This window comes from Macaca fascicularis, chromosome 19, assembly GCF_037993035.2.
Source record: "Macaca fascicularis isolate 582-1 chromosome 19, T2T-MFA8v1.1".
Taxonomy (NCBI): Eukaryota; Metazoa; Chordata; class Mammalia; order Primates; family Cercopithecidae; genus Macaca; species Macaca fascicularis.
In genome coordinates this window covers 4,694,438-4,715,401 of record NC_088393.1, presented here as the reverse complement: position 1 = coordinate 4,715,401, position 20,964 = coordinate 4,694,438, and the positions used below count along the sequence as shown (strand labels likewise).

Here is a 20,964-nt window from a genome sequence, read left to right as displayed (position 1 = left end):
GCGCGGTGGCTCATGCCTGTAATCCTAGCACTTTGGGAAGCAGAGGCAGACAAATCACTGGAGGCCAGGAGTTCAAGACCAGCCTGGGAAACATGGTGAAACCCCATCTCTACTAAAAATACAGAAATTAGCCGGACATGATGGCGCATGCCTTTAGTTCCAGCTACTTGGGAGGTTGAGGCAGGAGAATCGCTTGAGCCCAGAAGGCGGAGGTTGCAGTGAGCTGAGCTTGTGCCATTGCACTCCAACCTGGGACACAGAGTGAGACTTGGCCTCAAAAAAAGAGAATACAGCAGTGAGGATGCACAAATGCCAGTGACCCACAAAGTGGACGAATTCTTCTAGGTAATGTTGAGTGCAAGAAGAGGCTGGATCCAGAAGAGGCCGTGCTGCACTGTCAAGGTGTGAGAAGCTCAAAAATAGGCCACACAAAACAATCTGTGTCAGGAGATAGGGTGGTTACCCTTGACAGGGAAGAGGGTGTTTCTGGGGCCTGATCATGTTGTATGTTTTTTTGATCTTGGTGCTGGGTGTTGGAGTGTTTTCAGTTTGTGAAAATCACGAGGCTTTATACATTCAATTCATGTTCTTTCTGTATATAGGTTACACTTTATTTTAATATTTTTTGAGACAGAGTCTCCCTCTCTCACTCAGGCTGGAGTGCAGTGGTGTAATGTCAGCTCACTGCAACCTCCACCTCTTGGGTTCAAGGGATCCATCCTCCCATCTCAGCCTGCCAAGTAGCTGGGACTACACACGCACACCACCACACCCAACTAATTTTTTGTATTTTTAGTAGAGACAGTTTTACTGCGTTGGCCAGGCTGGTCACGAACTCCTGGCCTCAAGTGGTCCACCTGCCTTGGCTTCTCAAAGTGCTGGGACTATATATGTGAGTCACCAAGCCTGGCCTAATTTTATTATTATTATAATATACATATTTTTTTCCGAGATGGAGTCTTACTCTGTCGACCAGGCTGGAGTGCAGTGACACGAGCTCGGCTTACTGCAACCTCTGCCCCCTGGCTTGAAGCAATAGATTGTTATATTTTTAGTAGAAACGGAGTTTCACCCTGTGGGCCAGGCTGGTGTTGAACTCCAGACCTCATGATCTGCCTGCTTCAGCCTCCCAAAGTGCTGGGATTACAGGCATGAGGCACTGTGCCTGGCCTATTATTATTTTTCAAGAGACAATGTTGTGGTGGGTGGGAGTCTTGCTCTGCTGCCCAGGCTGCAGTGCAGTGGCACGATCATAGCTCTCTGCAGCTTGGTACTCCTGGGCTCAAACGATCCTCCTGCCTTGGGCTCCCAACCTGCTGGGATCACAGGCGTGAGCCACTACGTCGGCCCTGTGCAACTTCTGTTTTTTTTCTGAGACAGATTCTCCCTCTGTCACTCAGGCTGGAGTACAGTGGCAAGATCTCGACTCACTGCAACCTCCACCTCCCGGGTTCAAGCAATTCTCCTGCCTCAGCCTTCCGAGTAGCTGGGATTACAGACGCCCGCCACCACGCCCAGCTAATTTTTGTACTTTTAGTGGAGACAGGGTCTTGCTATGTTGGCTAGTGTGGTCTCCAACTCCCGACCACAAGTGATCTGTCTGCCTTGGTGTCCCAAAGTGCTGGGATTATAGGCATGAGCCACCGCACCGGCCTCTGTGCAACTTTTTTTTTTTTTTTTTTTTTGAGACAGAGTCTCGCTCTATCACCCAGGCTGGAGTGCAGTGGCTGGATCTTGGCTCACTGCAACCTCCGCTTCCCAGGTTCACGCTATTCTCCTGCCTCAGCCTCCTGAGTCGCTGGGACTACAGGCACCCACCACCATGCCCGGCCGTTTTTTTTTTGTTTGTTTGTTTTTTGGCCTCTGTGCAACTTCTTTTTTTTTTTTTTTTTTTTGAGACGGAGTCTCGCTATGTCGTCCAGGGTGGAGTGCAGTGGCTGGATCTCAGCTCACTGCAAGCTCCGCCTCCCGGGTTTTTACGCCATTCTCCTGCCTCAGCCTCCCAAGTAGCCGGGACTACAGGCGCCCACCACCTCGCCCGGCTAGTTTTTTGTATTTTTTTTAGTAGAGATGGGGTTTCACCGTGTTAGCCAGGATGGTCTTGAACTCCTGACCTCGTGATCCGCCCGTCTCGGCCTCCCAAAGTGCTGGGATTACAGGCTTGAGCCACCGCGCCCGGCCTCTGTGCAACTTCTTAACCCTGCTTCCCACCCCCAGGGATTTGCACCTGTGTTGTTCTTTCACCCTGGGTTCCCCTCTGTACTTTTGCTTAATTAGCTCTTTTTCTTCTTTCAGGTAACAGCTTAAAAATTACCTCCTCTGGCCAGACGCAGTAGCTCAAGCCTGTAATCTCAGCACTTTGAGAGGTCGAGGCGATGGATCACCTGAGGTCAGGAGTTCGAGACCAGCCTGACCAACATGGAAAACCCCGTCTCTACTAAAAATACAAAATTAGCCGGGCGTGGTGGCGCACGCCTGTCATCTCAGCTACTTGGGAGTCTGAGGCAGGAGAATCGCTCAGAACCCGGGAGGCGGAGATTGCAGTGAGCCGAGGTTGCGCCACTGCACTCCGGCCTGGGCAACAAAAGCTAAACTACGTGTAAAGAAAAAAAAATGGGCCGGGCGCGGTGGCTCAAGCCTGTAATCCCAGCACTTTGGGAGGCCGAGATGGGCGGATCACGAGGTCAGGAGATCGAGACCATCCTGGCTAACACGGTGAAACCCCGTCTCTACTAAGAAATACAAAAAAAAAAATAGCCGGGCGAGGTGGCAGCGCCTGTAGTCCCAGCTACTCGGGGAGGCTGAGGCCGGAGAATGGCGTGAACCCGGGAGGCGGAGCTTGCAGTGAGCTGAGATCCGGCCACTGCACTCCAGCCTGGGCTACAGAGCGAGACTCCGTCTCAAAAAAAAAAAAAAAAAAAAAAGAAAAAAAAATGCTGGGTGCCGTGGCTCACACCTGTAATCCCAACACTTTGGAAGGCCAAGGAGGGCAGATACCTGAGTTCAGGAGTTCAAGACCAGCCTGGCCAACATGGCAAAACCCCGTCCTTACTAAAAATACAAAAATTTGCTGTGCGTGGTGGCGTACACCTGTAATCCCAGCTACTCGGGAGGCTGGGGCAGGAGAATTGCTTGAACCCAGGAGGTGGAGGTTGCAGTGAGCCAAGATTGCACCACTGCACTCCAGCCTGGGCGAGAGAGCAAGACTCCGGCTTAAAAACAAACAAACAAGAAAACACCTCCTCCATGATGCCCTCCCTGATTCCCCATGCTAGATCTCAATCCTCTCCTGTTTTTGTTTTTTCATTTTTTTTTTTTTTTGAGAGGAAGTCTCTCTCTGTCGCCCAGGCTGGAGTACAGTAGCTCAATCTCAGCTCACTGCAACCTCTGCTTCCCGGGTTCAAGCGATTCTCCTGCCTCAGCCTCCCGACTAACTGGGACTACAGCCGTGCGCCACCACACCCGGCTAATTTTTGTATTTTTAGTAGAAGTATGGTTTCGCCATGTTGGCCAGGCTGGTCTCGAACTCCTGACCTCAAGTGAATATCCTGCCTCTGCCTCCCAAAGTTCTGGGATTACAGGCATGAGCCACCACGCCTGGCCTACCCTCCTCTCTTATGCCGTGTCTTTACTCAGTCTCCCTCGCCCTCCTAGTGCAATTTGAGAGCTTCCATTTGTGCAGATATTTGATTGGCTATTTTCTCTCCAGCCCACCATCTCCTGAGGGCAAGGATTTCTCTCTGTTTCTTTTAAAGCTGGGTCCCATGGTTGCTGGATACACGAGTGCCAGGGTCTGAGGAATGTTAGGAACTGGCTTTCGGGAGAAGTTGAAAACCAGGGGAAAAACTGATGCTTGTGTTTGCGGGCAATGTGGGTGTGGCCCAGTGGAAAGTCCCCTAGCCTAGAGGCCCCCAGGGCAGCCAAAAAAACAAAGAAATGCAAAACAGGTAGCTGAAGGCTCTAATGCACGTCCCTAAGGTTGCACTGGGGTCCTCAGCAGAACGGGGAGTCTGGACAGACCCAGACCGAGACCCTCAGTTTAAGCCTCAGTAATCTGGGGCTGCATAAATCCATATTCACCATAAAGACTCTGCATAGCTCTGTGGTCAGAAGTACCAGCTTTTGCTTGGAGCTTCTGTTCTTTCTTTCTTTTCTTTTTGAAATGGAGTTTTGCTCTTGTTGCCCAGGCCGGAGTGTAATGGTGCAATCTCGGCTCACTGCAATCTCTGCCTCCCGGGTTCAAGCGATTCTCGTGTCTCAGCCTCCCGAGTAGCTGGGATTACAGGCACGTACCACCAGGCCCAGCTAATTTTTGTGTTTTTAGTAGAGACAGGGTTTCACCATGTTGGCCAGGCTGGTCTCGAACTCCTGACCTTAGGTGATCTGCCCGCCTTGTCCTCCCAAAGTTCTGGGATTGCAGGCGCGAGCCATTGCGTTCGGCCTTTTTCCTTTTTTCTTTTTTTGGGGGTATGGAGTCTCCCACTATCACCCAGGCTGGAGTGCAGTGTCGTGATCTCTGCCCACTGTAACCTCAGCCTCCTGGGTTCAAGTGTTTCTCCTGCCTCAGCCTCCTGAGTAATTAGGACCACAGGAGGCGCCCGCCACCATGCCCGGCTAATTTTTGTATTTTTAGTAGAGTTGGGTTTTCATCATGTTGGCCAGGCTGGTCTCCAACTCCTGACCTCAAGTGACTCACCCACCTCTGCCTCCCAAAGTGCTGGGATTACAGACACGAGCCACTGTGCCTGTTCTTACTATGCAGACTCACCAGGCCTCCCTGAACCCATTTGTTTAATCACCCAAAAGAGAAAATCCACTTTTTTTTTTTTTTGAGACGGAGTCTCGCTCTGTCACCCAGGCTGGAGTGCAGTGGTGCAATCTCAGCTCACTACAACCTCCACCTCCTAGGTTCAAGGGATTCTCGTGCCTCAGCCTCCCGAGTAGCTGGGATTACACCACACCCAGCTAATCTTTTTGTATTTTTAGTAGAGACAGGGTTTCACCGTGTTGGCCATGGGGGTCTCGATCTCCTGAGCTCATGATCCGCCCGCCTCGGCCTCTTAAAGTACTGGGATTACAGGCGTGAGCCACCACACCCGGCCGGAGTCAACTCTTAATATGGATTATCTTATACCAGGTACTGGTAATATTAGGTGCTTTATTTATATTTATTTGTCTGTGTGTGTGACAGAGTCTTGCTGTGTCCCCCAGGCTGGAGTGCAGTAGTGAAATCATAGCTGACGGCAGCCCGAAACTCCTGGGCTCAAGCAGTGACCCCACCTCAACCCACAGGCATATGCCACCAAGCCAAGCTCATTTATGTATTTATTTATTTTGAGACAGAATCTCGCTCCGTTGCCCAGGCTGGAGTGCAGTGGTGAGATCTTGGCTCATGGCAACCTCTGCCTCCCAGGTTCAAGCAATTCTCGTGCCTCAGCCTCCTGAGTAACTGGGATTACAGGCACGCGCCACCACGCCTGGCTTGTTATTATTATTATTATTTTAATGGAGATGGGGGTCTCCTTATGTTGCCCAGGCTGGGGTCAAACTCCTGGGCTCAAGCAGTCCTCCCACTTCGACCTCCCAAATTGTTGGGATTACAGGTGTGAGCCACCATGTCTAACGTATTTCTATTCATTTCTTTAAGTCTCACGAGAGCCCTATAAAACCGATTCTGTTGTAATTCAATATATTACATGCAGCACCCACGGCTCAGAGAGGTTGAGTAACTTGTCCAAGGTCACACAGCCAGAGAGGGCCCCCCTCCCTTTTTTTTTTTTTTTTTTTTTTTGACAATCTCACTCTGTCACCCAGGCTGGAGTGCAGTGACCTGATCTTGGCTCACTGCAACCTCCACCTCCCCGGTTCAAGCGATTCTCTTGCCTCAGCCTCCCGAGTAGCTGGGATTACAGCTGCCCACCACCACGCCCGGCTAATTTTTTGTATTATGGGGTTTTGCCATGTTGGCCAGGCTGGTCTCGAACTCCTAACCTCAGGTGATCCACCCGCCTCTGCCTCCCAAAGTGCTGGGATTACAGGCATAAGCCACCATGCCCGGCCCATTTCCCAAATCTGAAATGCCTCTGGGCAACAGTCGCAGGGTCGGACTCCTTCCCGATTAAACCACTCCTCAGAGTCGGATTCAGCTGCACCTTTACTAGCTCTGTCAACGTGGGTAAATGACTTAACATCTCTGAGTCTCCATTTTCTCAGGCGTAAAGGAGCCCACCCAAAGCCCAGGGTGTGGGTAGGTTAGGTGGAGTATTTGATTTAAAGGACCGTGAGGTCAGGGCCTAGTAAACGCTCAATAAACCGTTAAAAGGCAGTGTTGGCCGGGCGCGGTGGCTCACGCGGGTAATCCCAGAGCTTTGGGAGGCCGAGGCGGGCGGATCACGAGGTCAGGGGTTCAAGACCAACCCGGCCAACATGGTGAAACCCCGTCTCTACTAAAAATACAAAAAATCAGCCGGACGTGGTGACGCGCACCTGTAATCCTACCTATTCGGGAGGCTGAGGTAGGTGAATCGCTTGAACCCGGGAGGCGGAAGTTGCAGTGAGCCGAGAGCGCATCACTGCACTCCAGCCTAGCGACAGAGCGAGACTAGGTCCCCCCAAAAAAAAGGCAGTGTCGAGAGGCCTGCACTGGCGACTGTCGGTCAGCAGAGGCCGCTACTGCGGTCTCTGAGCCCTCCTGGCGCCGCAGCAGGCGCATGCGCAACGGAGCTTCTCTGCAGAGGTGAATTTTTTTCTTGGTCCCCACCCTTTAAACGCAGCCTGTATTTATTATTGTACTTATGACAGCTGACCTGGTTGTGGCTGCTTGTGGTACTCCAGGATTCTGCTATTCGTGGATGTGGGGATGACAGTGGGAGAGATCCTTCCCTGCCAACACCTGGCTCCATCCCTGCAGCTGTGGGGTTGAAAATACCCCTTTTTCCCTTAAGCTCTCCCCCTACTTCTTTAAATTACATGATATTAGAATTTTTCAATAAGCAATCCGTGCACTTGAGAACAAATTCAACCCCTGTTTTATTAAGTTCCGGGATAGATGTGAACAGCCCCCCCACCCTTTTTTTTAAGACAGAGTCTCGCTCTGTCGCCCAGGCAGGAGTGCAGTGGCCTGATCTCGGCTCACTGCAACCTCCGCCTCTCGGGTTCAAGCGGTTCTCCTGACTCAGCCTCCCAAGTAGCTGGGATTTCAGGCGTTCACCACCACGCCCGGCTATTTTTTTTTTTTTTTTTTTTTAATTTTTAGTAAAGACGGGGTTTCTCCATGTTGAGTAGGCTGGTCTCGAACTCCCAACCTCAGGTGATCTGCCTGCCTTGGCCTCCCAAAGTTCTGGGATTACAGGCGTGAGCCACTGCACCCAGCCTAACCCCTTTTTAATTTTTTAATTTTTTTGAGACGGAGTCTCGCTCTGTCACCAGGCTGGAGTGCAGTGGCGCGATCTCGGCTAACTGCAACCTCCGCCTCTCGCCTAACCCCTCTTTCAATGAAAACCTTTCCATTACATCTCTGAAATGCCCCCACCTTGCAAGGAAAAAACGGCTGCGAAGCGCCCAATAGGGAACCCAACACGTAGTAGGTGCTTAGTGCATTTAAAGATTTTGAAGAATTTTATTATTAAGAACGAGAAACGGAATACCTCTCTGCTCAAAACTCAGCCCCCAAATGGCGCATGCGCTTGACTTGTAACTTAACATTAAACGCGTCACCGGCACAGGTGTAGGTGGTTAGGGACCCCGGGCGCTCACATCTGCTCCCTGCCATGCCATCTGCCTTTCGGAGCCTCAATTCTTTCAGAAGATACTTTCCGTTTTCCATCGGGTTAAATGGTGATAGCAATAGCAATCATCCATTAAATGAAAACCAAGGTTGAGACAGCGCTTTGTAAAGCAAAGTGCCCGAAGCATTTGTGAGGGGGAGGAGTGTACAGGTTTATTTTAGAGTCCAGGCTGGAATTTGCATTGCTTTTTGTGGATCCACACCTCCCCCTCTCTCAGCCCAGGAAAAGCACTGCAGTGGCTCTTCTGTTTCACAAAGTGAGTTTAGGGAAAGACGTGCCGCAGGGGGTTCATTTGCACTGCGAGAACATCATTCATGCAAGAAATACTGAGTACCTACTATGTGCTAAACAGCGGGCTGGGCTTTTCATAAGGAATAGAGATACTCAATTGAATGCCAATTCATGAGCTATGAAACACATTCAACTGTTTCTTAGGGTCAGATTAGGACACAAATGCTAAACAGTCTTCCTGCGCCTCCCCCTGGAGAGGAAATGAACTAGAAAATGAAATTGTGCCAGTAAAGCGCTTAGCCGGGTGCCTGGGACATGGCAAACCAGTCCTGAAATAAATGTTTTATTAATAGCAATCTTAGCTAATTAAAATACATAGCGTTTATTGAGCGTTGGGTATCAGGCACGGTGCTAATTCTTTTAGATGTCTTTAGTTCGTTTTAGCCCACCTCAAACAATAGAGTGGTATTGATCACCTCCGATTTACAGACGAGGAAACTGAGGCAAAGAGAAATCCTAGTAGTTAGTAGAAGTGCACGCAGTGTGGTCAAGCTAGCAAGGTGTTTTGTCCACTGCTGTATCTACAAAACCTCTAACAATGCCTGGTGCATAGATGCTCAGTATGCATTTGTGGGATCAGTGATTCCGATGCCTGCTTCTTATAAATCTTTTTATTTTGAAATAATTGCAGGTAAGGAGTTGAAAAACAGTATAGTCGTCGCGAGTGTCCTTTTTCCTTCTGCTTCTCCCAGGGATATCGGCTTACATAACAACGCCCAAACCGGGAAATTGACTTGGGTAAAATCCACAGACTCTATTCACCTTGCAATGTGGCTTTAATAGAAGTGCTGGACATTTTGTAAGCTGATATCGTTGCTATGGTTCTTATTCTCAGCTAAAACGGCGCTCTTTGCTTTGTGCACCTGAACACTGCACACCGAGGGCGACCACCATCCCCGAGACGCCCAGACTGTATCCTAAATCAGCCTCGCCAGCGCCGAATGGGTTAACGGGGGAGTTGTGCGGGAACGCCTCCGTGCGCTTGCGCGGCGTCACTTCGCCCCGCCTCCGCAGCGCAGTCACATGACCCGCCCAACCGGCGTCCGCCTATAAAGTGCTGAGTGTTGACGTCAGCGTTCTCTTCCGCCGTCGTCGTCGCCATCCTCGGCGCGACTCGCTTCATTCGGTTCTACCTGGGAGAATCCACCGCCATCCGCCACCATGGTGAGTAACCCTGCCTCGCTGGTGTCCCGGAACGGCGGCGGGACCTCCGCGGGGCCGACGCTGCCTAGACGCTGGGGTCGCCCGTGCCGGGAGGAGACGTAGCGGCGGCAGAGCCGGAGGAGCCGGGGCTGGGGCAGCGGTCGCCGCCATGTCTGTGCGCCGCACTGTTCACGGAGCCCCTTCTCCGCTTCCGGGGGCGCCGTAACCTTGCCCAGACCTGGCTGGAGCTGGGGTGTTAGGGAGGATGGGGGTGGGGTATGATGATGTGGCAGGCGTTGTAATGGCGGGCACCGCGGTGGAAGCGGGGAGACGGGGAGGCGCCTTATGTAACTCGCGGGCCGCGAGTTTGAGATCGATTTTCTGCCGGGGGACTAGGGGCGGCAGGGAAATGGCAGAACCAGCAAAGCGACACCTGAAAGGTTCCCCTTTTCCTCCCAAATATCTTCTCCTGATGCTGTTAACTGTCGGCCCTAGGCGCTTGTCCTTGTGACTCCGAAATGTGCAAAGACTCGTTTTGAGACACGAGGTGTAGGCTTGTGGCTGTTAGGGCCGTTCCGGCTCCCCGTTATCTCCTGGGGTGGGTGGCCTTGTGTGATCCCTCTTGCCGAGGGGTGACCTTGCATTTTATTATGACAGTTTTTGGTCGGGGAAGCCTGGGTGGCCCGATGACAACGTGGAGGGGGCTTTGGGAGAAGGTTCACCCCTTGCGTGTTTGGCCTCTAATAACTCTTCAGTGTTTATATGCGGTATCAAGGAAATCTGTTGCCACTGAGTTTTATTTCTGAGCGCTTTTATTTCTGGGTTGTCCGTTCTGGATGACATCTGTTGACAGTGGATCCTTGGAGATTGTGGGGTAGTTCTCAAGGCGTGTTAGGCTGGCAGGATTGGGTGGGCTTCGGGTACCCCAACACCAGTCCCCTCCTGGCCTTGGGCATGCTGGTTCGTTTGGACCGAACGCTCCATGCCAAGCCGTGTTCCTGGAAATCTCGAGCTGGTCTGAGCCTCCCCTTCTTGCCCAGGTGAACTTCACGGTAGACCAGATCCGCGCCATCATGGACAAGAAGGCCAACATCCGAAACATGTCTGTCATCGCCCACGTGGACCACGGCAAGTCCACGCTGACAGACTCCCTGGTGTGCAAGGCGGGCATCATCGCCTCGGCCCGGGCCGGGGAGACACGCTTCACTGACACCCGGAAGGATGAGCAGGAGCGTTGCATCACCATCAAGTCAACGTGAGCTCCCCGTGCCCTCTGTACCCAGGCAGGGAGGTGTTGGCCTGGCAGCTGGAGGCCACTGGGCCAGGGTGGGCGGGGAGAGACTAGGCAACGTCTCTTTCTCCTGGTTTCTTAATTCATGGGAGAATGAGTGAGGTTCAGTCCAGCGAGACGGGGATCAAGAGTCACAGGGATTGGGGGTACTGCGAGCCGGAAGATTTTCTTGAGAAGGGGCTTCACTCAGTGGTTCTCCTTCCCTGGGGGACTTGCCGCCACTCCTACAATATCTGGAGGGGTTTTGCTGTCACACCTGGAAGGGGGGGTGTTCCTGGCACTCAGGATGCGGGAAGCTCTTGTGTTGCACTGGATGGCGTTCATTCCGTGACAGTTTCTGGCCCCTGACGTGAGTGGGGTGAGAGTCTAAAACGTGAGCGCAGAGCACAGTGATCCCAAATGCCTTTTGTCCTGGGTTGGCACCATAGTGAGGGTCTCTGGCTAAAGCTCTTCATTTTCACTGGAGCAGGGGCAGAAGTGAGGAGGGAAGGGTCAGAGTCTCTGAAGGCTTTTGCTGTCCTGCGGGGTCTTTTCATTGCTACTTTGAGTCAGGTGTGATGAGTCTTGGGGGGACCAAGTCGGTGGGGCAGAGTGTCTGGTCAGGAGGGCTCTGAGTAGCTGGCTGTGGGGCTGGTACCAGGAGTTCCCTGTCGGGGGGGCGGGGGGCCTGTCTCGGACAGAGTATTGTGGAGGCAAAGGACAAGGGTGGGTTGGGTCTTGTGGGTGGGTTGGGTCTTGTGGGAGCCTCTCAAGGGATGAGTCATGGAGGGAGGAGCAGCCTGGCTTCTGACAGCATCCCAGCCTCCCTGGGCCAGGTGTGTGCATCCTGTCCCCCTGATGGATCCCTCCCTCCATCAGTGCCATCTCCCTCTTCTACGAGCTCTCGGAGAATGACTTGAACTTCATCAAGCAGAGCAAGGACGGCGCCGGCTTCCTCATTAACCTCATCGACTCCCCCGGGCACGTCGACTTCTCCTCGGAGGTGACCGCTGCCCTCCGAGTCACTGATGGTGCATTGGTTGTGGTGGACTGCGTGTCAGGTAAGCAGCGGGTCCCCCTGAGGCAGGGCCTAGAACCCGGGGCCTTCCCTGTTTGAGGATGACAGCGCCGCCCCGTGCCCTGCATCCCTAGGCGTGTGTGTGCAGACGGAGACAGTGCTGCGGCAGGCCATTGCGGAGCGCATCAAGCCTGTGCTGATGATGAACAAGATGGACCGTGCCCTGCTGGAGCTGCAGCTGGAGCCCGAGGAGCTCTACCAGACCTTCCAGCGCATTGTGGAGAACGTGAACGTCATCATCTCCACCTACGGCGAGGGCGAGAGCGGCCCCATGGGCAACATCATGGTACGGCCCTCCCTGGCTGGGTGGTGTGCCCGCCGCAGTGGGCACCGCAGGAGCTGGCGGGGAGCGGAGTTGAGCTGAGGGGACTGGAAGTGTGTTTTTGCCAGGAATGTTGGGGTGACAGAGAAGGGGGCTGGAATGTTCTCAACCTTCTTGACCCAGCCCTTGATCTTTGGGCAGCTGGAAGTGGCGAGCGCAAGGAACGGTGTTGTGGGTGGTGGAGGGGCTGGCCCCCTTGTTCGTGATGACTGATCATTTCTTCACTTTGACCTGATGTCTACTGAAGAAATCCAGCGTCTGAGGCCCATGCCTGAGGCACCTAGTCCGCAACTGCAGGCTCTGCCCAGGGGCCCTCCTCACAGTCGCTTCCCATTTCTCATACTTCCAGATCGATCCTGTCCTTGGTACCGTGGGCTTCGGGTCTGGTCTCCATGGGTGGGCCTTCACCCTGAAGCAGTTTGCGGAGATGTACGTGGCCAAGTTTGCTGCCAAAGGGGAGGGCCAGTTGGGGCCTGCCGAGCGGGCCAAAAAAGTGGAGGACATGATGAAGAAGCTGTGGGGTGACAGGTGAGCCCTGTGGGGTATGGTTGTGGGGTTCCTGACACCTGGGGGGAGTGGCATCGCCCAGGGTTGTGGTGCCATATTCACAGCACGGCTCAAGCCCACCAGTCACCCCAGAGAGTCTGGCCCAAGCACGTCCCCTTGGCGATCCTCCCGCCCCCCCGCCGCATGCCTTGGAGGCCCTAACTTGATTTGGCTTCACCTCTCCCTGCCAGGTACTTTGACCCAGCCAACGGCAAGTTCAGCAAGTCAGCCACCAGCCCCGATGGGAAGAAGCTGCCACGCACCTTCTGCCAGTTGATCCTGGACCCCATCTTCAAGGTGAGGAGTGAGGGCTGCGCCGGGCCTATTGGCCCCTGGTCCTGCTGGTTCTGGCCGGTTGCTTGTCAGCTGATTGGGTCCATCTCCCTGTGGGGCAGGTGCAAGGTGGGAGGAGGGCAGCTCCTAACGGAGGTGGAGTCAGGGTTCTTCTCTTAAGGCCTGGACTACACAGCCAGAGCCTTGGGACCTCCCTTGCAAGGAGGGGTTTGGGTAACTTGCGGTTTTGGCTACAGGTGGCCATTCAGTGCTTGTAAGTCAGAACTCGTGCTCTTGTCTATGAGTCAGAGTGGGCTTTTTCTTTGCTCTATCTCGAGGCTTCCTCCAGCTCCCCATTCGCTCGGCTGGGCCCCTGGTAGGCAGGTCAGGCCTGCTCCTGCTCCGCATTGCGTCCCCCTGCGCTGACCTTAGTCTCCCGAGCAGGAAGCACAAGGCTTCCTCCTGCCGTTCCCAAATGGGCTTTCCTGTCTCGTCGTGGTGAATTTAGGTGTTTGATGCCATCATGAATTTCAAGAAAGAGGAGACAGCAAAACTGATAGAGAAACTGGACATCAAACTGGACAGTGAAGACAAGGACAAGGAAGGCAAACCCCTGCTAAAGGTGCGGCCTGGGCCCGGCCCGCGGGTGGAGGGAACGCAGGCTGCGGCTTCTGGATGCTTTGACAGCCCAGGCCCTGGGGGCTGAGGTCCGCAGCTGCGCAGGGACAGCTGCTGTCCCTCTCGATTTAGTCTTCAGGTGTTGCTGGAGACACATCCTAGCAGCTAGCCCCATCTGAGACAGGTGTGGACAAGGGCCTTGGCAGGAGTGTGCGTGGCCTTTGCCGCCTTCCAAAAGGGGCCATGCTTTGGAGAACATGACTCGTGACTTTGGCTTCCTTGGCTTCAAGAGAGGAAGGGTGTATGGGGCCTTCCTGGGCTCCCCAGGTGTCTGATGCGCCACCCTCCGCCCCTGCAGGCTGTGATGCGCCGCTGGCTGCCCGCCGGAGACGCCTTGTTGCAGATGATCACCATCCATCTGCCCTCCCCTGTGACGGCCCAAAAGTACCGCTGCGAGCTCCTGTACGAGGGGCCCCCGGATGACGAGGCTGCCATGGGTACGTGGTCCTGGTGGTTGAGTCCTGAGTTGCAGCTGGAGGACTTCCTGAGGTTGCGGGTTGCAGGGTTCCAGAAGGCTGAGCTGCACTGGAATAAAGGTTGCGGGTTTTCTCTGTCCCTCAGGCATTAAAAGCTGTGACCCCAAAGGCCCCCTTATGATGTATATTTCCAAAATGGTGCCAACCTCCGACAAAGGTCGGTTCTACGCCTTTGGACGGGTCTTCTCGGGCCTGGTCTCCACCGGCCTGAAGGTCAGGATTATGGGGCCCAACTACACCCCCGGGAAGAAGGAGGACCTCTACCTGAAGCCAATCCAGAGGTGAGCTGCTGGGTGATGGCCTGGCCCCTCGGCACTGTTGTGGGCCCTGCCCCGCTCCAGGTCTTTGGCGCCTCGGTCAGGAGCTAGAAGTGAGGAGCGTAGAGGGAGTGTAGGGTGATATTAGTGCCAGCCACAGCTTTTATCCTCAGAATCCAGTGAGGGTGTTCCTGGAGAAGCCACAAGTCCTAGGGCACAGCAGATCCCCGCTCATCTGTATCCTTGGGCTCCAGGTGGGTGGTGACAGTCTTGACCCATACCCAGGGAGAGGGCAGTGACTCCGAAGAGGGTATGTTTCCTGGCAGCCCCCACACAGCAGTCAGGGACTTGCGGAAGCCCCCAGCCTGCCCTGGGACCAGGCAGGAGGGCTGCCAACCCTGGGAGGGACCTGCCCTAGCCTAGGATCCAGCAGAATCATCCCTGCGGCCTGCTGCCACCTTTTGCTTTCTCCAGAACAATCTTGATGATGGGCCGCTATGTGGAGCCCATCGAGGACGTGCCTTGTGGGAACATTGTGGGCCTGGTGGGTGTGGACCAGTTCCTGGTGAAGACGGGCACCATCACCACCTTCGAGCACGCACACAACATGCGGGTGATGAAGTTCAGCGTCAGCCCTGTCGTCAGAGTGGCCGTGGAGGCCAAGAACCCGGCTGACCTACCCAAGCTGGTGGAGGGGCTGAAGCGGCTGGCCAAGTCCGACCCCATGGTGCAGGTGGGCACGGAGTGTACCCGCTGGGAGCAGTCACTGTGGGGGGCGGCTTGTGGCCTCAGCTGTGGCTGTGTGGGTTGCTGTGGTGGTGAGATTGGGGTGACATGTCATGAAAGGAGGGGTTCCCAGCTGCGGGAAAAACCCCTGCTTCCGTGGGGCTCACACCTCTCAGATGGAAGTTGTGTAAACGGGGACTCACGCCCAGGAGGCCCCCGCCCTCTCCTAGGCTGCCCTGTGCATGTTCACTGTAGCTTGTGGGCCTTACATTTCTTCAGGAGTTTGTGCTGGTCCCAGGCTCCCGGCACCTTTCCCTGAAATCTTGTCCTGGCGGGGTCCAGCTTCTCCCTAGCTAAATGGAAGCTGGTAGCCTGGTGTCCCCCCTGTTCCGAGCCCCCTGCCCCTTTGGTGCTAACTCGTGTCCCTTTCAGTGCATCATCGAGGAGTCGGGAGAGCACATCATCGCGGGCGCCGGTGAGCTGCACCTGGAGATCTGCCTGAAGGACCTGGAGGAGGACCATGCCTGCATCCCCATCAAGGTGAGGCGCCAGTGACCAGCCGTCCCCACACCCCTCCCCAGGCACCGACTCCTGCTCTCTGTTTTAAAGCTGAGCCCAAGTGGGCTCCGTGCAGGCGCCTAGACTCGATCTTAGCCTTGGTCTCAGCATTTTAGGTTCCTCAAGTCTCCTCTCTAGGGTCTTCTCCAAACATGTGGGGCTGTTTTGTGTTTGTTTTGTTTTGGAGGTAGAATCTCGATGTGTCATCCAGGCTGGAGTGCAGTGGCGTGATCTCAGCTCACTGGAACCTCCACCTTCTGGGTTCACGCCACTCTCCTGCCTCACTTAGCTTTCTGAGTCACTGGGACTATAGGCGGCGCGTGCTACCACGCCTGGTTAATTTTTTTTGTATTTTTAGTAGAGACGGGGTTTCACTGTGTTATCCAGGATGGTCTCAATCTCCTGACCTCGTGAGTCCCCCACCTTGGCCTCCCAAAGTGCTGGGATTACAGGTGTGAGCCACCGTGCCTGGCCCGAGCTATTTTTTTTTCTTTTTTTTGTGACAAAGTTTCGCTCTGTTGTCCAGGCTGGAGTGCAGTGGCGCGCTCTCAGCTCCCTGCAAGCTCTGCCTCCCGGGTTCAAGTGATTCTCCTGCCTCAGCCTCCCAAGTAGCTGGGACTACAGGTGCCCACCATGCCTGGCAAATTTTTTGTATTTTTAGTAGAGACTGGGTTTCACCGCATTAGCCAGGATGATCTTGATCTCCTGATCTCTTGTTCCACCCGCCTTGGCCTCCCAAAGTGCTGGGAGTACAAGTGTGAGCCACCGTGCCCAGCCTCCAGGGCTGTTTTTTGAGTTAACTCAGAGACAGCTCATCTTGCTGTTTTCTGTCCACAAACACAGCTGCTCTGGTGGGATCGGGCCAGGCCTGCTCCAGACCTTGTTTCTTTCCTGTTAATGCTTAAAATTCCGCAAGCCTGTGATTTCTGTGCTGGAGAGCTCAGTGGAGCCCCTGCTGCTTGTCCTTGCGGGGAGTGAGATGTCCTTGGTGGTGCAATACTGATTCCACTTGGTTCTGATTGATGTGGCTCTGCCAGACTGTATTAGGTCTGCCTTACTGGGAAAAGCGTTTAAGGATGCCTTTGCGTGTAAGGTTCCCTCTTCTGACAGGCAAGTGTGTGACCTTCCTCCTCTTTCTGCAGAAATCTGACCCGGTCGTCTCGTACCGCGAGACAGTCAGTGAAGAGTCAAACGTGCTCTGCCTCTCCAAGTCCCCCAACAAGCACAACCGACTGTACATGAAGGCGCGGCCCTTCCCCGATGGCCTGGCCGAGGACATCGATAAAGGCGAGGTGTCTGCCCGCCAGGAGCTCAAGCAGCGGGCACGCTACCTGGCCGAGAAGTACGAGTGGGACGTGGCCGAGGCCCGCAAGATCTGGTGCTTTGGGCCTGACGGCACCGGCCCCAACATCCTCACCGACATCACCAAGGGCGTGCAGTACCTCAACGAGATCAAGGACAGTGTGGTGGCCGGCTTCCAGTGGGCCACCAAGGAGGTGAGGCACAGCTCAGCACATGCAGACCACACCCATTTCCAGGCTCTAGAGGGACCTTATGATCCTGCCTGCTGAGTCAGGGACCCTAATGGGGCCAAGGCGGGCAAGGCCCCAGGTCCCCTTGGTGGAGACTTGCAGAACTTGGCAGGTGGAAGGCAAGCAGCCGAGATGCATTCGGCCCTTGACAGCGGCTCTCCCCCTCCCTCAGGGTGCGCTGTGTGAGGAGAACATGCGGGGTGTGCGCTTCGACGTCCACGACGTGACTCTGCATGCTGACGCCATCCACCGTGGGGGCGGCCAGATCATCCCCACAGCGCGGCGCTGCCTCTACGCCAGCGTGCTGACCGCCCAGCCGCGCCTCATGGAGCCCATCTACCTTGTGGAGATCCAGGTGAGGTCTGCCTGCCTGCCGCTGACCCTGCCACCGTCCTGCCCAGCAGCCGCTGACAGCTTCTCTTTCCCTTCTGGCAGTGTCCAGAGCAAGTGGTCGGTGGCATCTATGGAGTTTTGAACAGGAAGCGGGGCCATGTGTTTGAGGAGTCCCAAGTGGCCGGCACCCCCATGTTTGTCGTCAAGGCCTACTTGCCTGTCAACGAGTCCTTTGGTGAGTGTTTACCCAGCGTGGCCTGCAGAGCCCGGCAGGCTAGTCTGGGGACCAGAAGCCCAGTAAGTTTAGCAGGGTGTTAAAGGAGGTGTCCTGATGGGAGCAGGTGATGGACTTAGCAGGTGGCCCAGCTTCTGACTGCTTGTGACCCCAAATCACTGAATTCACAGGGGAGGGACTCTCCTATTCCCAGTGTGAGAAGGGCTCTGGGCCTGGAGCTCTGAAGGCTTAGGCCTCCTGCCAGTAGAGTAGCTGAGCTATAGCACAGGGTCATCCCGAACAAGCAGGGACTGAGGCCTTTGAGCAGGCCCTTGGTGGAGTGCTGGGCACCAGGCCGAGTGTCTGGTCTGCAGGGTGACTTGGGCTGAGGAACTAGCCTGAGCTCCCGACAGGACTTTCCTCCGTCCTGCCACCTTCCTGGCAGCCCAGTGAGCCTTTTGCTTCCCTCTGCAGGCTTCACCGCTGACCTGAGGTCCAACACAGGCGGCCAGGCCTTCCCGCAGTGTGTGTTTGACCACTGGCAGATCTTGCCCGGAGACCCCTTTGACAACAGCAGCCGCCCCAGCCAGGTGGTGGCTGAGACCCGCAAACGCAAGGGCCTGAAGGAAGGCATCCCGGCCCTGGACAACTTCCTGGACAAATTGTAGGCGGCCCTTCCTGCAGCATCTGCTGCCCTGGGGACTCGCAGCACCCACAGCACCACGTCCTGGAGACTGTCCCGACACAGCGACGCTCCCCTGAGAGGTTTCTGGGGCCCGCTGCGTGCCATCACTCAACCTTAACACTTGATGCCGTTTCTTTCGATATTTATTTCCAGAGTCCAGAGGCAGCAGACACGCCCTCTTAGCAGGGACTTTTACTGGGCTGGTCGGGGAGGGGGAGGTGGGATGGGACACCCAACACTTTTTCCATTTCTTCAGAGGGAAACTCAGATGTCCAAACAAATTTTAACAAACGCATTAAGAGGTTTATTTGGGTAAATGGCCCGTAGTGGCTTTTGCCCCGGAAAGGGGAAAGGAACAAGCGGGTAGATGATTTCTAGCAGGCAGGAAGTCCTGTGCGGTGTCACCATGAGCACCTCCAGCTGTACTAGTGCCATTGGAATAATAAATTTGATATGGTGGTGACTCCGTTCTGCGTTTTTCACCGTGTCTTCCTAGGGGAGCAGGGCTGCCCAGTACCGGGCTTACCAGAGCCTAGAAGGGGACCCGGGCCCTAGTTAGGTGCAGCCTGGGGCTGCCTCGGTGTGTTAGGTGGAACGTTGTGGAATGGTTGGAATGCCCTACCCCTGTGTCAGAGAAGCAGCTGCCAGCTGCATGGGTCTGCTGAGCATTTGAAGTGCTCAGGGAATTAGCGTGGCAAAGAATTATAAGATGTCACTTTGAATGCATTTGGATGGCCCTGTGGAGTGAGGGGCACCAGATTGAACTTGGCAGACTTCAGCAGCCCTCTGAATTGCTGACAAGCTCACGCGTTCTATCCACCATCAGGATTTTCTGTGGTCATCCCAGTCCTGACTAGTTTGCTAGAAATCCATTTGCTTGCTTTGAAACTTTTTTGTGAGATGGAGTCTCTGTTTCCTAGGCTGGAGTGGAATGGCACCATCTGCTTACTGCAACCTACATCTCCTGGGTTCAAGCAGTTCTCCTGCTTCAGGCTCCTGAGTAGCTGGGATTACAGGCGTGTACCACCACGCCCAGCTAATTTTTGTATTTTTAGTATTTTTATTAGGGACGGGGGTTTCACCATGTTGTCCAGGATGGTCTCGATCTCTTGATCTTGTGATCTGCCTGCCTTGGCCAACTATAGGCGTGAGCCACTGTGCCCGGCCTTTTAAACAACGTTTTAGAGGCAGAGTCTTGCTGTTTTCCAGATGGGTGTAGTGCAATCAGCTCTCTGCATCCTCCACCTCCTGGACTCTCCTGCCTCAAACTGCCAAGTAACTGGGACTCCAGGCATGTGCCACCATGCCCAGCTAATTTTTATTTTGAGAATTTTGCTGTGGCCTGGTTGGTCTTGAACTCCTGACCTCAAGTGATCTGCCTGCCTTGGCCTCCCAAAGTGCTGGGAATTACAGGTGTGAGCCACTGTGGCGTGTTGCCCAGGCTGGTCTCCCTCCTGGACTCAAGCAATCCTCCTGCCTCAGCCTCCCAAAGTGCTGGGATCTCAGGTGTGAGCCACCACACCTCATTTGTTCTCTAAATGGTGCCAAAGATGTGAGGAGGCCTAATCTTGTCAATGCTGGTAAGAAAGTTAACATGATCATTTTCTGCGTGTTTCTGTGTCCTCAGGAAGGCAGGTGGGGACTGTGAAGTAGCACTGTGGGGTTCCTGGCAAAGCAGGGGGCACTCTGGCCCCGCACTGCCAAGGCCAAGCCTCAGCTGAGGCTTTGCCCACATGTAGGTATGCCTGAGGTTTGGCTTCGCTGTTGAATTTGGGCTGTAACTGAACTATGTTTCCCAGCAGTCAGGGAAATTGTAGGCGGCTTGGATTACTGTGTTTTGAGAGTGAGTCTCGCTCTATCGCCCAGGCTGAACTGCAGTGGCGTCATCTCTGCTCACTATAGCCTTTACCTCCGGGTTCAAGGGTTCAAGTAATTCTTGGGCTTCAGCCTCCCAAGTAGCTGGAATTACAGGTGCCTTGTTGCCATGTCTGGCTAATTTCTGTATTTTTAGTTGAGATGGGGTTTTACTGTGTTGGCCAGGATGGTCTCAAACTCTCGACTGCAAGAGAGCAGCGGCCTCAGCCTCCCGAAGTGCTGGGGTTATAGGTGTGAGCCACCATACCGGGTCCTGTTCTGTTTTTTTTTTTTTTTTTTTTTTTTTTTTTGAGACGGAGTTTCGCTCTGTCGCCCAGGCTGGAGTGCAGTGGTGCGATCTCTGCTCACTACAAGCTCTGCCTCTTGGATTCACGCCATTCTCCTGCCTCAGCCTCCTGAGTACTTGGGACTACAGGTGCCCGCCACCACACCTGGCTAATTTTTTGTATTTTTAGTAGAGACGGGGTTTCACCGTGTTAGCCAGGATGGTCTCGATCTGACCTCATGATCCTCCTGCCTCAGCCTCCCGAAGTGCTGGGATTACAGGTGTGAGCTACCACGCCCAGCCTCTGTTCTTTTTTAATAGTACAAAAGTTAAGGTGGTATGTGGCTCACTTCAAACTCCGCCTCCCGGGTTCATGCCATTCTCCAACCTCAGCCTCCCGAGTAGCTGGGACTACAGGTGCTCGCCACCACACCTGGCTAATTTTTGTATTTTTTAGTGGAGACGGTTTCACCATGTTAGCCAGGATGGTCTCCATCTGACCTCGTGATCCACTGGCCTCGACTTCTCAAAGTGGGATTATGGGTGCGAGCCACCACACCTGACCAACCCATTATATGTTGAAAACGTAAATAAAAAATGTAAAGGCCGGCTTGTGGCTCACACCTGTAATCCCAGCATTTTGGGAGACCGAGGC

At 54.4% G+C, this 20,964-nt stretch overlaps 1 protein-coding gene, 1 long non-coding RNA gene and 1 other non-coding gene across 3 annotated transcripts in view; all 3 read left to right on the top strand.

Annotated features, from left to right (window-relative positions):
- The first annotated feature begins 2,631 nt into the window (after positions 1-2,631).
- Positions 2,632-20,964, top strand: part of LOC135968468 (uncharacterized) — a 97,279-nt gene continuing 78,946 nt past the window's right edge. Inside the window, exon 1 of the long non-coding RNA XR_010583299.2 lies at positions 2,632-2,766. This is a non-coding gene — a long non-coding RNA (uncharacterized lncRNA). The remainder of the gene's footprint in view (positions 2,767-20,964) is intronic.
- On the top strand, positions 9,157-18,632 carry EEF2 (eukaryotic translation elongation factor 2). Its single transcript, XM_005587540.4, has 15 exons — positions 9,157-9,242; positions 10,262-10,476; positions 11,371-11,552; positions 11,644-11,855; positions 12,241-12,419; positions 12,629-12,734; positions 13,219-13,332; positions 13,687-13,825; positions 13,950-14,145; positions 14,596-14,854; positions 15,280-15,387; positions 16,548-16,901; positions 17,110-17,292; positions 17,373-17,505; positions 17,959-18,632. Exons 1-15 carry the CDS (start codon positions 9,240-9,242, stop codon positions 18,150-18,152), a joined length of 2,577 nt encoding a protein of 858 aa, XP_005587597.1. The 5' UTR covers positions 9,157-9,239; the 3' UTR covers positions 18,153-18,632.
- On the top strand, positions 12,090-12,155 carry LOC123570428 (small nucleolar RNA SNORD37). The gene has a single exon (XR_006694607.1). It is a non-coding gene; the product is annotated as a small nucleolar RNA SNORD37 (small nucleolar RNA).

Coding starts and splice junctions, on each gene's coding strand:
- EEF2 (XM_005587540.4), top strand. Junction 10,477..11,370: donor TGCATCACCATCAAGTCAAC/GTGAGCTCCCCG, acceptor TCCCTCCATCAG/TGCCATCTCCCTCTTCTACG. Junction 11,553..11,643: donor TGTGGTGGACTGCGTGTCAG/GTAAGCAGCGGG, acceptor CTGCATCCCTAG/GCGTGTGTGTGCAGACGGAG.